Here is a 16,026-nt window from a genome sequence, read left to right on the forward strand (position 1 = left end):
AATTGGTCTTTGACTTGTTTACATTCGAAGAAACCGTGCCACGTAAAAATTGGATCGGATTGAGGATACATACTTCTCATCCACGGCCGAAGAAGCAAATAAATATGGAGGATAAAAATGCCTCGAGTGGAAGTTTCAACCTTGGGAAATAAGCATCGACGATGATATCTTACCTGTAAAATAAAACTGTAAATATTTTACCTGTGAAATGAAAATTGAATTAATATATTTATATAGGGTTAGGATAGGATTATATAGTAAAATATGACAAATTAAAGAAATTAATTAAAACAAAATAATTTTCAACAACATGTATTTGTAGCTTGATATGAAAAAATTATATTACAATTTTAAATCATAATTATGAAATTCAAATTTTATTTATGCATATCTATATTTAATTCCAACTAACATTAAGATTCATGTAAACGTATAAGCAGATAGAGCAAAATATATTCTTGTCGGTACACATGATGCCTCTGATATCTACCGTTGCCAACTTAAAAAATTTCAGTTTGATTACCAGATGAGAATAGCTACATTATGTGTTAAAACTATACTACTCGGCCGTAGATGTCGCTAGAGAACTTCTACCAAGTTACCAACCAATAGTTATAACTATTTTTCATCAAAAATTATTTGCTATTCATAAAGCAGGCTTTTTAAAATAAAACCCACGATAGTTATCACCAATATGAATGACAATAATCGATCATCACGCTTGAGATTGTATTTTGTTTATATTTATATAATATTTTACATCAATCATTAAATTCCTTCTATAATTGAAAAAATGATATAGCTTATCTTAATTTTTATCTTCTTTTATCAGTATTTTTCGGAGATCTTTCGGATTCCTTTAATTTGAATTTCAGATAATCGATATCATGTATATCGACGCACTACCGCCATCTGATACACTCGACAAACATTCTCTGCCGGTAAACACATCTTTAAAATTTCCCGCTTTCAAAAGCTGAACTCGAGTAATGGGCGGAGCTTCCCCCCTCACCGATTCCCCTACTTAGTAGCACGTAGTCACGCTGCATTTGCAGGAGTGGGGGTTGTTTGGTATCGCGTTTGTTTAGTTGCTCGCTGACAGCGGCCGCGGTACGATTACGTCGTGGTGCGTGTATACGTTTTTCATCGGCGTTTGTGCGTGAAAAACGCGAGAACCGACTGCGAACGCGGGGTAAGAAGGAACCACAAGAGCGGGTTAAAAGAACAATCCGGAATCGATGAGGAAGTATCATTTATCAGAGACGTATATTGTCCGGTGATCGGAAAAATCGTATTTTTGTGCCTGTCGAAGTGTTCGTTGTTCGTTGCTTTTTTATCTCTTTGTCTCCCTGGCTTTGTCGTCTTATAAACCAACCTGTTTCGTCTACCCTTAAATTTTCGTTTCGTGTGCTGTGTCACTTGTTATATGTCAACAACGTTACGACGATCTGGGACGACCGACCTTCGTCTTCTCGCGCGTACCTGCAACGATGTCAAGCATGTCGACGCTGATTTGGTGATGGCAGAACGCAGAGGATGTCACGCCGCAAGCAGAGCAATCCAAAACCACTGAAACGTGAGTCGTAACCGATATGCGATTCCTTCATTTCTCCCGTGACTCTGCCGCTTTCTTTCGTCTACGTTCCGCGTGTTCGTATTTCTCACGTAACGCATGTTAAATCGTGTCTGCAACCCGGAAAAACGGGTTTCTCGACGGCGTGCTTTTAAGCCGGCCACCACGTTGCTTGACAGGTGATTGGGCGTCTTTGCTTGTCAGACCACGTTTCCACTCGGCGCTTACGTGCCATGCAAACTGTCTCGGTTGATTCGCGTCGGTTAGAATTCTTTCTCGGAGACAACAGTTCTTTCCGCCATTTTTTATCGGTTATATCTTTTCGAACGAGCTCGATACTGCATAACGTGTCTAGCCAATCAGCGTTTGTATCGTGATATCTTACTGGCGGGAACATACGTAGATAGCTTCGAAGTTATTCGATCGAGATTTAACGTTACAGGGGTATTGAATTATCTTTCTTTTGTAGAGAATCAATCATGTGCACGATCTTTTCTGTATTTTTTTGTATCTGTTTCGTTCGATCGATTGGAATGTTAGGTTAGCTGGTATTGGGAGAGAACAGTTGTCATTCGACAGGTCGGTTGTTGTCAGCTGACCTTTCGAGCTCTCGCAGATCACGTGGTTGACCACACATGCAGCGCTCGAACCGCGTGCGTACGCCAATGTCATAGAAATCGTTGCATTTCACATTTGTACGTTAATCAGGGAAAATGATATAATACCGTTACAGATCATTGGAATTAATATTTTATTATATAACACTGTGATACGTTGAAGTGTCAACGTGTCTCGGAATGTATTAAAGTTAGGAAATATGTTTCGATAAATTTGTTATATCTACATATATACGTAGTAGATACGTATCTGTCACAAGCCATTATATATTAATTTTGACGCCATTTTGTTACAAGTAGATATTCAAATATTATCTTTGATGTATACTATTATATATGAGTTCATCGTTGGTAAATTTGTTTTCGGTCGTATTAACCTATTCTACTTATTGCGTCTTTACTTAGAATGGTTTTGTATTGCTTTTCTGGAATTCTGCGGTACATAGAAACCTAGACATTACTATCGTCTATTGCGAAACAAACCGTACATTCTTCATAAGAAGCAAACTTCTTATAAACTATAATTCTTAACTTTGGAAGACGACATTTTTCTTCATATATTCAACACTAACAGTTCTTTTATCAAAGACGCGTGCATACCAATAGAAGAAAAAGCACACTTCGTGTAGTTTACACAGCAAAAGTACGATATAATTGTTTGATGTTAACATTGATCGCTGACGTGTGTAGCGAAATTCACTGTATGTATATGCAGACACATTTCCATGCAAGCGAAATGGTAAAAACAAGTGCGTTTATGAGATGGTATTTTCATTTCAGTAACAGACAGCATTAACTTCCTTACACGTACATCTATATTCAAACTATTCACTAATATTTGTTTATCACGTTTATCAGTAATAAAACAAAAATTCTATAATTACGGATTAAATACACACGCAACGATCCAATTAATATCCCAAACAATACACGAAATATTTTTCTCAATGATGTTCATACCAAATCGCTTTTCCGTGAAAAAGAAAAAGAATTCTCATCCGAAGTATTCGATACTTCGAAAAAATTAACAGTCTCTTCCATCACGCTCTAATTTTCTATTTCTTCACTCGCCATCCCCAATGTGCTTCCCAATATCTCTTTTTGGCGAACTCTTACGCAATCAGGCGGATTCGCGACACTCGTGTACCTACCTACAGCCACCAATTAAAGCTTCCACGACTCCGCAGGACCTTTGTCGATGGTATCGAGTTGGCAAAACGGGGATCGGTTCGGCTGCACGAATTCGTATCTCGGCGTATACGTATATGTTTCTGGATCTCGGCGTAAAACCGATCGAGGCCAGACGAGATCGCGGGTGCCGATTCCGACGGGATCCTTCGTCCCTCGCCGCCCTTGTGTCGCGGCTGGATCACGTGGCCCCCGCGATCACGAAAGTCGCCGGCCACTTTCACGTGGCCGCGACTCGTCGAACCGGGTGTTTCTCCTCTCCGCTCCTCTTTCCATCCTGTTCATCGCCACGCCGCACACAGTGTGTTAAAACGGCTGTCTCGCCGGGAACACTCATAATTCTTATTACTTTCTATCGTTTAATACTTTTGCTCTTTCTAAGTTTCTAAATACTTAAGGATCGCCTGTAAAAGCATCATTTAGCGATCCATGTTTTTTCCTTTGTAAGAGGCAATATTTTATGTAAATTGGCGTGTTTAAACGGTTGTCACAGCGGGGAAATTCATAACTCTTGTCATTTCCTGTTATCTTATTCTTTCGTCTTTTTCAAAGTTTCTAAGTTCTCCAGGACTTTCAATCGAATATTACACGGGAAAACTATTCTCTTCTACGGGAAGGGAACAGAATGTGATTCAATCGCAGGTTTATCGTTGCTAGTAATAACAGACAGGAATAATCCTGGATATGGATAAGAGTCACTGTAACTCATGCAGTTAATTACCAAAGGGTTCTTAGTCTGCGGAGTATTCTCGATGATCGTTTCGTAGTTAGACAACCGTTTTAACACGCTTTACGCGATATTTCCGCGATTTCACGACGAGACCACGTTTGTTATCCTTAACACGTTGACTGCCGCGCAATGTTTTCAGTGAAATCTCCTTCAGACCACGAGTGTGGTACAGATTATTCCGACCAAATGTTTTCTTATGCCACTACAATTGGAAAAGGAATCAAATGGCATCGAAAACTTGGCATTCGACTCCTTCTGGGAATTTTTGTTGTAAACGCTTTGACGGTTTAAAAATTGCAACAAGGAAGGATGTAAATATTAGAAAATTTAGAGAATTGTTAGCTGGAAAATTATCAGGGTTGTCTGAAAATACAAAAAATCCTTGTCTTCGACGGAGTCAGCATAATATCGTCGTTCGGAAAAATGCAGTAGACGCGCATGCAAACTATGTTATACAGATAAAAGAACGTACTGATCAAAGACGCGAGAGAATTTAAAGAAAACGACAACTTATTGTCCAAATTATCCCGACTAACCTCAGCTTTGTACACGATGCTTTAAAGTTTTACATTCTAAATAATTTCATTAATAAACCATTTTCGTATTACTTTTATAACAATTCAATAGTTGTACTACTCCCTGTGGAAAATCTTTTCAAATACCTACGACGATTCTTCGCAAATAGTCAAATAAGCGTCACCTGAATACGGATGACGCGGCTCTATGAGAAACTTTATTGTCATCCGAATATGGATGACGCAGCAGTCAACGCGTTAAAACGTCGTCTCTCGTCTCCGATCGTTCGCATCCTTCTCTTTCTCCTTCTCTTCCCCTTTTGTAATTTTCGTGCAAGTTTCTAAAAGATGTTCGACCGCTTTTTTGTCACCTGCACGTTAATGTCCCTGTAATTATTGTGTGGCACGTTGAGCCACGCGCGTGACTGCTAATTGGGAACAACGGTAATTGAGTTAATAACGAGCGATCGTGAAACGAGCAGGCCTTTCTTGGTTCACTCGCTGCCTCTGCGCCGGTTCTTAAGGGTAACTTCAGCTTCGAACGGTACAGTGGTTTGGTTAAACAGTTAGGATAAAAAAATTGCTAAAAATCGGACGAAAAAGGTGACCACCTATTGTTCAGATTGTATCGATGAGCCACATTTGTGTTTAAAGTGTTCTAACACAGTGCACTGTTAGATGCAAGATTTCTTCTCATTTTTTTTTATCGAAGTTCTAATAAAAATGTCTAATTGTTCAATGGGGCACTTTTTATTTCAAAGTATCTTCTATTTGTCGGTTATATTCAAAATGCCCCAACTGTCAATTTTCATTCAATTTTTACGATCGTAAGAAGCTGAAGCGCTCCGGTTACCAATGACCACCATGGCGTCACAGGAGAAACCATGGCCGGTGATATGTGACCAACGTGGTAGTCAAAGTGTTAATAATGGATACGCGAATTCGAAGAATACGAGTGGGACAATAGATGTTAGAAATTTTTCTATGACAGTTTGTATTTTTAATTTAATCTGAGACTGTTTCGATCGATGTTTCGTACTTCTAAAGCAACTTCATACTTTTATAACGTTTATAAGGGTATTTAGAAAATTTTACGAGCTTCAGATTAGCATCTTATTACTGTCTTAATTACCGGCACGAGATCCAACGCAGGCAATCTAGATGAATAGTCAGTCCGCCGCTATTTCTACGAAGAAGAGCGAACGTTGTTTCCAATAAATAATTTTGTATACCAGCGTTTGAATAGTTTCGTATTTACAGAACGATTCTTCGCGAAATTGTTCAAATTTCCTGGCTTTTCGTCGGCCGCGTTCGTACGTGCCTGAAATTCGCGACGGTGCAACGCGATCGCTTTAAAGATTAACCTATCTGCCGCTTATCGTCGCGGAGGACTTTAAAATACGCGCGTCGGCCGGTTGCGCAACTAAAGTTCGCCGATTTCGGAAAGGACGCGCGCGATTAAACGCTTATACGGCGAGATACGTCCTTCGCGGAAGAGGCACGGTCCTCGTGCTCGATAACCAACGCGATAGATTAAAAATAATTGACGTCACCAGACGATTTTTCTTATCTCTTCGTATCCAGCAAGCGCGTACGAACGTTTTTCTTTTTGGTTTCTTCGTTCGCATAATTCCCTCTTTACCTTGAATACATGTGAAAAATTTGTCGTTGTAAGAGTCAGTTTTATCGTCGGGGTATCTCGCAAGCAGCATAGAGAAAATTGTTTTACCTTTTTGGATATCGGTGCGTCATCGCCGACTCGTTATTACTGGTTCCTGGTTGCAGCAACTCTTTCCGTCTGCGAACTAAGAATTCGCCTCGATCGCCGAGGGATCGGCGAATCGTTGGTTTCTTGCTTTTCTTGCATTTGCTGTATGGAATATACGATTAAACTAAGATTTAACGGAATTTTAATGGAGAGCAAGGGTTATTGAATTTTCTATTGGTAACGCGAAACGATTAGATGGTAAATTGTAGTACGAATTAGGAATCCGTCGATGGAAAGTTAATTGGAGAAATGTTTGTCGCCAGCTATCCTGCGTACTAGCAGCTACTCGATGATGTACATTGGTAAACTTCAAATAAAACGAGTAGATGCAACGTACGATAATGTAGTATCGTGGACGAAAGGCCTAAGAGATATCGGACGAGTCATAAACAAGTGGTTGCAGATCATGTGTATGGTGGGGGTAAGACAAAAGACAAGGGGTTGTTAAGGGACAAAAACGAATTAACACGTCGGTCGACACGTTACCCATATCTATGTGACGGGTATGCTTTCTTGGGGGCCCCGTAACCCAAATATGGGTGACGCTCTTCTTGTTCGAGTTAATTAAATATAGGATATTATATATAGGATATACAACATAAAAATATTAAAAACACATTATATCATACTTTTTATTAATTTATATTCTGGATAAAATATTATATTATGCTATGTCGCATGGTATTCGTTAAAACATTCCAAACACATTTGGGGTGATTTTGGACTCTTCGAACAATATATTTTATATTTTTATAGTTTTTCTCGCTTCTTGGCGTGCGACAATTTGCCTCTTCTTCTCGTAACATAGGGTGCACATCCTTCTTATAGGCTTGCCCTGCTGATTCTTACGAATCTCCAAATGGTGGGACACCTTCTTCGTTTTTTCCGATGGTTGTCGGACACAGTATTTTCTGAGGACACATCGGACCATTCGGAAACGAGAATTTCCCGAAATTTTCTTATCCGTATTTTTTGTTTGTGGCTGTTTGGTACACAATATGAGCATTTACTGTAACTGTTCCTAAGAGTAAATGCTAATTTCCGATACCGCCTGATGCTTTTGCATATCGTAGTGGCATATGAGACCATCTGGTCACTTCTGCCGATACCAGTTTTTCCATTATTCTATATTACTCTCCTCACTTTCAAATATATTTTCATGCTGTCTACTGGGCATTTTGACGATGAAAAAATCACTGATGTGCGTCTCACAAGAAGTATGCTTCTCGACTAAATGAAAGATCTGGGATATCTGCCACGAGATCCCTCGGAATACTCTAACCGAAAAGCGTACCGACAGTCGGATTTGAGCCCGGCGGGAAACTTAGCCGAATTACGCTGGGCGACCAACATGTTAACAGTCATTGTGAGTTGAGAAGTTGGAGAGTGAGAATTGCGTTGTCGAGAGAGTGTTGCTAGTGTCACACGCTCAAGAAGGCCACCCGCTCAGAGACGGTAATAGGATAGGCTAGATATTCTGCATACCACAGGCATCGAAACAATAACCAAATAGTAACGGGACAGGCGTCTTTGAGATACACCAGACGACAACCCCTCCAGAGGGACTAAAATCTCAGTATAAAAGCCCTCCAAAATAAGCGCTCGCCCCAGTCTCTTGTAACACTTTGAATCATTCTGTTGTAACACCTTGTATCGTCACTCTGTTGGATTTGCATAATAAATCCTATTATCATATAGAAAGTTCAATTTCTTCACCTTATTCGTGGAACGTTCAAACTGCAACGCGAGGAGATCACCGGCGATCTATCGGTTTCGTGATTTCTTGTGTCTCCTACGTGACACTAACGTTGTCGAGAGAGCGTTGGATCCGTGGTGACGAGATTGCAAATTAGCTATCTAGTTGTCTTAATTATAATACGTTATTGTGATTAGTTCACGTTAAAAAACCACGGTTTTCTGTTTAACCAACATCAGTTTAATCCATTTATTGTAAATAAACCAATTGTATTATAAGATCCTGCAATAACACATCTTTTATATTTCCACTTATCTGTAAGTTTCTGAACATATTGTCCACCTGACTAAACCAATCACCATACCAATTACGGGATGAGCACATTTTTCAAATACGCGATTCTATACCTTTTCTACGAGAAACGAAACAGACGTTGATAGTACAAGGGACAGTCGTACGAGAAATATATCGAATTCTGAGTTGAATCGCGCAAAGGTAATAAATGTTAGCGTGAAAATTATTTCTCACTCTCAGCTTTCGCTTCCGTTGAATCTGCTTTACAGCGCGAGGCGTGAACAGGTCGAAACGCTATCACCTGCCTTCCTTAATATCTCGATTATTTTTCGTTGAAAAAGCAACGTCGCGAGATACCGAATCCTCTTCGTGGCAAGGTACAGGAGAAGGCTGGATCTCCGCTTGTATCGCGGCGGTAATCGACGATGCCAGGGATAAAAGGCACCCCGTGGAGAGGCAGCAATCACCCCCCGCCGAGCGTAGCCGTCAAATTAATAACCAATGATTTTATACGATGTTTTATTGAATCGTGTTGCCCGTAAGTAATATCTGCGCGCAGCATCGGCTCGTTTCGCCTGGACACGGGGGTTAAAACCATTCTGGGGGAGGATCGTTTCGTACGGTTCGATTGCCGCGTTCTTCAAGTTCCCGCTGTAATCGTCGTCGAAGCGTTAAATATCGAATCCTTCGCTTATTAATCCTTTTCAGCAGGTCGTGCTGTTGTCTCTTCTCGATGGTGATATTCATCTTTTAACGTTTTCCTCGCCTCGTTTCCTTTTCTGACTACACGACGTTTCCGTCTGTGTACCTTCGTGCGATTAGGATTTGTTGAATCCGCTTATCAGTTTGCCTTGCTACTGTGTTTCGTATTTTTGCAGGTTTCGTCTCAGCTTTGTCGAAGATTGTTATTCATGTAAAATGATGTTACATGTAAAATAGTAGTTTCTATACAAAACTCAACTGTATCTATTTTGTACAATTTTCACTGGCAAATAAAAAACTGTTAAAACAAACAGAGTTATGCGCAGTGATAATGAAAAAAGGGAGGCTACGTACGAGAAGCGTTAAGAACGAAATTATAAGAAAGTTTGTAAGATCTGAGCCGATTCAAGACCCTAAAGCATCGCTTAAGTGTTAAATGGTGGGAGTATTTGAAAATGTCTGAAGAGAAGATAGAAATAAGCAGAAGATACGAGCGTAACGATCGGATACCACCTGCCACCGTGTTCCGTACGATTTATATAAAGACAGCTTGTGTGGAGGAGAAAGAAAAAAGGAGAGAGAGCGGTCGAACGCGGAACGGTTAATTACGTTTCTCGGAATCGGTTATAGCCAGGGCAGGAAAGGAATTCAATTGGCCGGGTGAAGATTCCCGAAATCTCGTGCTCGAATCTATCGGTTACAAAGGGGCACGCTTCCCTCCCTGACCGGATCCTGAAGGAAGGCACAAAAGCGAAGTCGCAAATTCCGTCGTGGCCGGTTACCCGCGAACAGTCGTTGCGGCTATCAGTGTCGATCGGCCGCTGGTGTGTGCAATGAGCGGGTGACGTGAAAGGGAAGAGGAAGAAGAACTAGAGGAAGCAAACGGCGAAGACGAAAAGACGGAGAAGCAAGAAGAACGCTGTACGTGTTACACGTACGTATACGTTTGTCTGTACGTACGTGTGGATGGCAGGAAAGCAAGGGAAAGAAGAAGAAGAAGACGAGAAAAGGCGAACGACGAAGCAAGAAGGAAGAAGAAAGAGACAAGAAGAAGCAAAGAGAAGAGGAAGGTCCATCAGCGTCCCTTATCTTCCTCGCCTGGGTCCCTTATTCCGCGCAAACGCATGAATCCACGACCGCCGCAAATGTCTCTCCCCTTGTGTTCTCTATCCCTCTTGTTTTCCCTGTTCGCCAACTTGTTCCACCTCGTCGAGTCTCTCCTCGCCATCGGTCCACCTTCTTTTTCCTTCTCCCTCCCCTCGTGTCCTCTTTGCGAAGAAACGCACGAGAGACAACTATCGCGGCGTTGATCTCGTCTAGTTAGCCCTTCTCTTCTCTCGATCCTCCTCCGTTCAACCCGCCTTCTCTGTTCATCACCCTTTTCCTTTTCTCTATCTCGTTCTCCCTCCCCCTCGTTCTATCTTCCTTTTACTATAGTTACGTCTGTTCTTCTTTCACTCGCGTTTCTTCTTCCTTTTCTTCTCCCCTTCTTCCTCCTCGTCTTCTTGCTTCGTTGGTATATACGTTCGTCGTCGATCGGCGCGCGGCGCGGGTTCGGTTGCTCGCAAGGAGAGAAGAAGAAGAGGAAGAAGGCCGTGTGTGTACTCGTTTCGTGCGCCCTGCATCGTCCTTCCTGCCTTAACCGCGGCGCGAGAGGAACCGATACAGGCGTTCTCTCGACTCAGCTCATAAATACAGCGGAGGAAGAGGCGGCTGCTGGAGGCTGTGCGGCACCAGAGAGACACCAGGGGAGGAAGGACGAAGGGCGAGCCTACAAATTGCTACACCGCATTGTGGTGTCACTCCAGCCTGTTACGACACGGCCCTGGCATCGTTGGAATGGTGTCTGCGAGTTCTCCTCTTCTCTCCCTTATCCCGTCCGCGTGTGTTAGGCCTCCTTCCCGAGCCTTCCTTTCGCTGGCCCTCTCCGCTACGGTGTCAACCAGCCTTCGTACCAGCTTTACACGCGTGTAAACGCGGCTTTACGCCGATAACCGCGATGTACCTTCCGATGCTGGACACACACAACTGGCCTCTTTTTCCTTTTGCCTTGATTTCTCCTTTATCTCTTCCTCTCTTTCGTTTTCCCTGTTCTGCCTTTCTCTTCCTTTCGCTCTTTCCTCTTCTCACTCCCTCTCACCCACCCTCTTCTTTTCATCGTTGTATTCAAGCCTCGTGACCGGGCGCGTTTGTTCCGAGAATTTTTTGATAGTCTACCCTCGATAAGGTTTAATAGATTCGTGGTGGGAACATGCTTGATGCGGCCGACATGTGTTTCGTGTTAAGTGAAGAGCTCGCGTCGAGCCTCTCTCTGTCTTTCTTCTCTCCTCTACTGTTTTCGGGGGTTAGCCGTTAAATTAGGAATGTAACGCGGAACGTGCAGCCGTTTAACAATCCCCGAGGGAATTTACGATTCTTAATTTCTTCTTCTTTATACGCTCGTATCTCACGAATTCAGGTTGCAACACTACGGCCAATATAATTGAATTTGGCTGGCGTAACTCGCACTCAACGCGGGATACCGAAACAGCGGGCAGAATCACGAGCAGGAACATCTGTTTGAAAAGCGTTTAAACTACTCGGAGCAGGAGGTCGTGTATCGTGTTCGAAACGAAATCGAGTCGATAAGCCGTGACGTGATCGCAAATGCGGATATGATTTCGCGAAAGTGCTCGGTATTGGGAATGGGTGAAACACAACCAGCTCCAAAAATGGCACAACGTGTGTTCGTATGCAATGGTTACATGTACACAGGGAGAAAGAGAGAGAGAGAGAGAGAGAGAGGGAGAGAGCCGCAAAAAGGCCTTTGCGAATCGCGAGAGGCACGATCGAGATATCGTATCGGTCTGGCATTCCGAGTGAATATTAGCGTAATGAGCTGATAGCCAGTGATAGGAGATTTCAACCTGGCGATCGTCACGTTCGTACGATCCGCCGATCAAAAGCATCGCGACGACTAATCGACAGTGTGCCGTCGACGTACGCGCGTGGATATGAATAATCTCGGTCGCGGCTTCAAACAATACAACGAAAGCCCCACCGCGTGGTATCTCTGTCGTTTTGCGTTCGCGAGCGAACCATATCGCTCGAGTTCTTTTGTCGCGATCGCGGTAGCCTCGTTGAAAAATCTGATCATCTACCACGGTCCCGTTCTAATTACGCGAATCGTTGCCCTGCGATCTACGGGATCTTTCGGGACCGGCATTGTTCGGCCTTCAATCGCGTACTGGTTCACTGGTTCGAGAGTTCGTGTACGTTCTTTTTATCGCGAAGATAGGGCGATCGTTTAAGTATCGATGATTTCGCTAATAGCGATTTTTTATTTGTAATTTACTTGGCTGGATGATCGCAGGTCTTATCGAGTTCGCAGGTTGCTCGATGTGTTCTTTATTCTCTAAGATGCTACTCGTAACGAACGATGGCTCGTTATTAGATTTTATTGCAAGATTCGTCATCTCCATACTATGGCGTTCTTTCGATGTTCGCGTGTAATGTAACGCGTGAGAGTGGAGGCTAGAAAAGATGTAGAAGTTACGCGGATCAAGAATATCTCGAATCGAGTAACAGTAAATTCGAAACGAGACTTTCGAAGATTAAATCACCCACTTATAAAACATATGAATGATGTAATTCCAGTAATTCGTATCATTTCCAGAAAGACACAATTCTATTTCAGATATATCGCGTGTCTATTATACGCGTATATCGTACGATATAATTCTATCGATCTATGTCGTTATCGGAAAGCCGCAAATCTATTTCTCAATATCCTCGCGTTTCTCTCACAAATTCTTCGTTTCTTATTGTCGGCGGACAAGGGAGAGCGAGAGATAGATGGAGCTCCGTTTTATTCCACGTCGCGTGTATATAGCAAAGTTTGCGTAGCATTCCAGTAGACGCGGTTCCCTGTCCTATTACCGTTGTCTCTGGCCTCCTGGCGGCGGTTTTAGGGCCCCGATACCAGGCAGATTAGCCTCGCTACGAAGCGTCTGCGTTTTCTCAAGTCTTGAGATAAAGCGGACAGTCAGGAGCAAGGGTAGCTGGTGCCCGGCTCGTCTCTCGCCTCTGATCACGATACACGCTCGTCCACTCGCTTCTGTGTCTGTGTCCACATTGACGTACGAGACCTAATACGGGTAACACTTGTCTCGTTGAAACTTGTATTTGCGTAGTAATTGTCCGCTGCAAAAACTGTCTCCTCGTCGCCGCCATTTCAGAGCCAAGTATAAACGCGGAGGATCGTCTTTAACCAAAGACTCTAACCATCTGCCACAGTCAGTTTGTCAATTTTTTCTCTCTCGAATGACAAATTAGTCGAAAGACGGGCGATGGTCCATTTTCTTGTCTCAAGGTGAAAGCTTAAAGATGGTAATTAGTCTTCCAAAGATAATACCTCGTTCGACAATTAACGATTTTTAGGTCATCGGTACTCTTGACCATCCTCTGCATCGAACGTACGTACGTACGTCGAGTGGTATTCTTAATTAAAATTATTGTTCGCTATTTAAACGAACAAAAGAGGCTCCGAGTAGAAGCATTAAAGTATACTGTTTTTGGTGGCATGCGAGAGAGGCATGTATGAAACGTTCGCTCTGGCCAGTTTTGCCAGTCTTCCAAATATATCGCTCATTAGCGTTAACTGATCGGAACAACGAGAGTTTCTTCTTCTCCCAGTCTCTCTCTTTCTCTCTCTCTCTCTCTCACTCTTATGTTTAACAGACGGAAGGAGATAGATAGTAAGAGCGAGATATAGAAGCGGGGGAGGAGAGACCGCGGAGAAGATCGCATCTGATCTCGGTCAGAACGATTTGGCCGTTGTTGTTTCGTTGTTCGCTACGGCCGAATCAGATAATTGTCTCGGTTTCGCAACTGGAGTATTCCGCGAACGATTTCCACGCGATAGCTTCTCTTCGACAACGTCCGTCTTTTTTCCTTTCTTCTCATTTTTTTTTTTTAATTCCACTTAAACCGATCCACGTAGACGAACGAGATGTACGTATCTAGAGGAATATCGCGGTTGGTATAACTAGGTGAATCGTGTCAAAGGGTTTCTCGTTTCGAGTCGAGCTTCAAAGTGAAATCGGTCGGAATCAAATGCACAGTATACACGAGAACTCGTATGCATCGATGGCTGATTACCTGCAGATGAGAATCTAGCGATTAGAGAGGCGTATCCGATTTGTTAACGCGTCGTACGCGTTAATGAGAGAGGGTTGAACGTGGGTGCGTTGTATTGCGCGTGTATCGGTGCGTGTGTGTGTCATTTCTCAACAATTTTGGCCCCCTCTCTTTGGTTCCCGACGCCGTAGGTATCTCGAGTGCTCCTTTTCTCCTCAATCATCGGGCTTATCCGTGCCTCTTCAGATAAGAGTGGCGCCTCGGTCATTTCGTGGCAGTACCGGCCTCGAAATTCTCTCGATCGAGATAACGTAAAATTAAGGACGACCTTTCGATGGCAATTAAACCACGAACGAACGATGTCCGACCGAATAAACGCGACCGTACCATCTCTTTCTTTCCGTTCTTTCGATACAATGCACGCGAACAATTTACTTTTCTCCCTTTTTCACGCTGGTTTCGTTCGTGAAAATGACAAAGACTTCAAGATTCGTCCAACTATCGTTGAAACTTTGACGGAACACCGATAAATCGCAACGCTGATTCTTCCTAGGTATAATCGAGTAACGTGTTCTCGTTTTATACTGAAAGTCTTTGCAAAGTCTTTTCGAACGATTTATTAGGAATGGTTGTCATTAACAAGGCTGTATCGCGAATAACATTGTAATATCAATGTGCAACTCTGACTGTAAGTCAAGTATCAGGTTTTTACGGTGGCGGAACGAGCAGTTAAAATGGAAGAGAAAATAATAGAACTTGTAGCAAGAAGATGACGTCGTGTTTTATTCTAATCCTATCTATATATATTTAAAACGCTAATTTATCGAGTTATGCTGCGAGTCTTAAGCGATCGTAGAACGAAAAACTAAGTTACCAAATAATTACAGCTATCAGATCGCACGTTTCACACAGGCCTGCTTGTACATACAGAAATAGTCCATGATGAAATCACGTCGTTCCACTGACACGACAAGTTCTATGTAAAGTTTAAGAGACTCGTGAGCATCGTAACACGGTCAGGTCTCTTATTTGTTTCCAGAAGCGATACCAGAAAGTTGGCGGGAACAAGATCCGAGCTCGTGTCTCGTCTCGAGTGCACGCCGCCCGTAATAATATCTTGTTTAGCCGGACAAACAACGGCACGCGCGCCGCCGTGTCTGAAGAGACCTAATTGCCCGCCTCGTATTTGCTCGGCAAACACCTTAAGCGCAGTACAAACGCAGTCCTTTCCCTGTCCCCTCCTCGTTTTGCCACGTTCCAACCTAGGTCCTCGACATAAGTTGAGTCTCTGGTTCGTTGTCAGTCAGCGTTGTACCACAGAGATTGTCGCTTCTTCGTCTTACAGCTAAGCTAGCCTCGCGATAATTGTCGTCACGCGATTCTGTTCTTCGTTTGTCCTCATAATTCAACCCCCTTCTGATCTCGCGTCGAATCTCTCCGTCTTCCTGTGTTCCTGGCGTGTCGTGTGGTCGAGATTCGCTTGTTAAGGTCGATGTGTTGTTCCGATAGAGTCGTTGGCGAAATTGTTCCGTAGATTGTTCTTGGTGAAACGGGAATCTGCAGACTTGGATGTACGAGGAGATTTTATCTTCGCTTTTGATGGAACGGGAGTTCAATTATTTGATCGTGGTGAATGTTTTCTGGTATAAAATCTAAAACCAGCTCTTTTTCCATGATTTCTCCACGTGCGTGTTTCTTCTTTTTCTTCTTTTCTTTTTAGTGTAAGCAACAATTTTATTTTCACTTTTGATAGAATGAAAGTTCGATTATTCGATTGCAGAGGGTATTTTCTATTACGAAATGTAAATCCAGCTTTGGAAACTTA

The 16,026-nt window shown here is 42.8% G+C and overlaps 1 protein-coding gene across 1 annotated transcript in view; it reads left to right on the top strand.

Annotated features, from left to right (window-relative positions):
- Window positions 1–1,070: 1,070 nt before the first annotated feature.
- Window positions 1,071–16,026, top strand: part of LOC117233021 (zinc finger protein ush) — a 201,799-nt gene continuing 186,843 nt past the window's right edge. The window contains exon 1 of the mRNA XM_033492867.1: window positions 1,071–1,576. Coding sequence (XP_033348758.1) covers window positions 1,537–1,576 — 40 coding nt within the window. The 5' untranslated portion in view covers window positions 1,071–1,536. The remainder of the gene's footprint in view (window positions 1,577–16,026) is intronic.

Source organism: Bombus vosnesenskii, unplaced genomic scaffold, assembly GCF_011952255.1.
Source record: "Bombus vosnesenskii isolate JDL3184/JDL3185 unplaced genomic scaffold, Bvos_JDL3184-5_v1.1 scf7180000013294, whole genome shotgun sequence".
NCBI lineage: Eukaryota > Metazoa > Arthropoda > Insecta > Hymenoptera > Apidae > Bombus > Bombus vosnesenskii.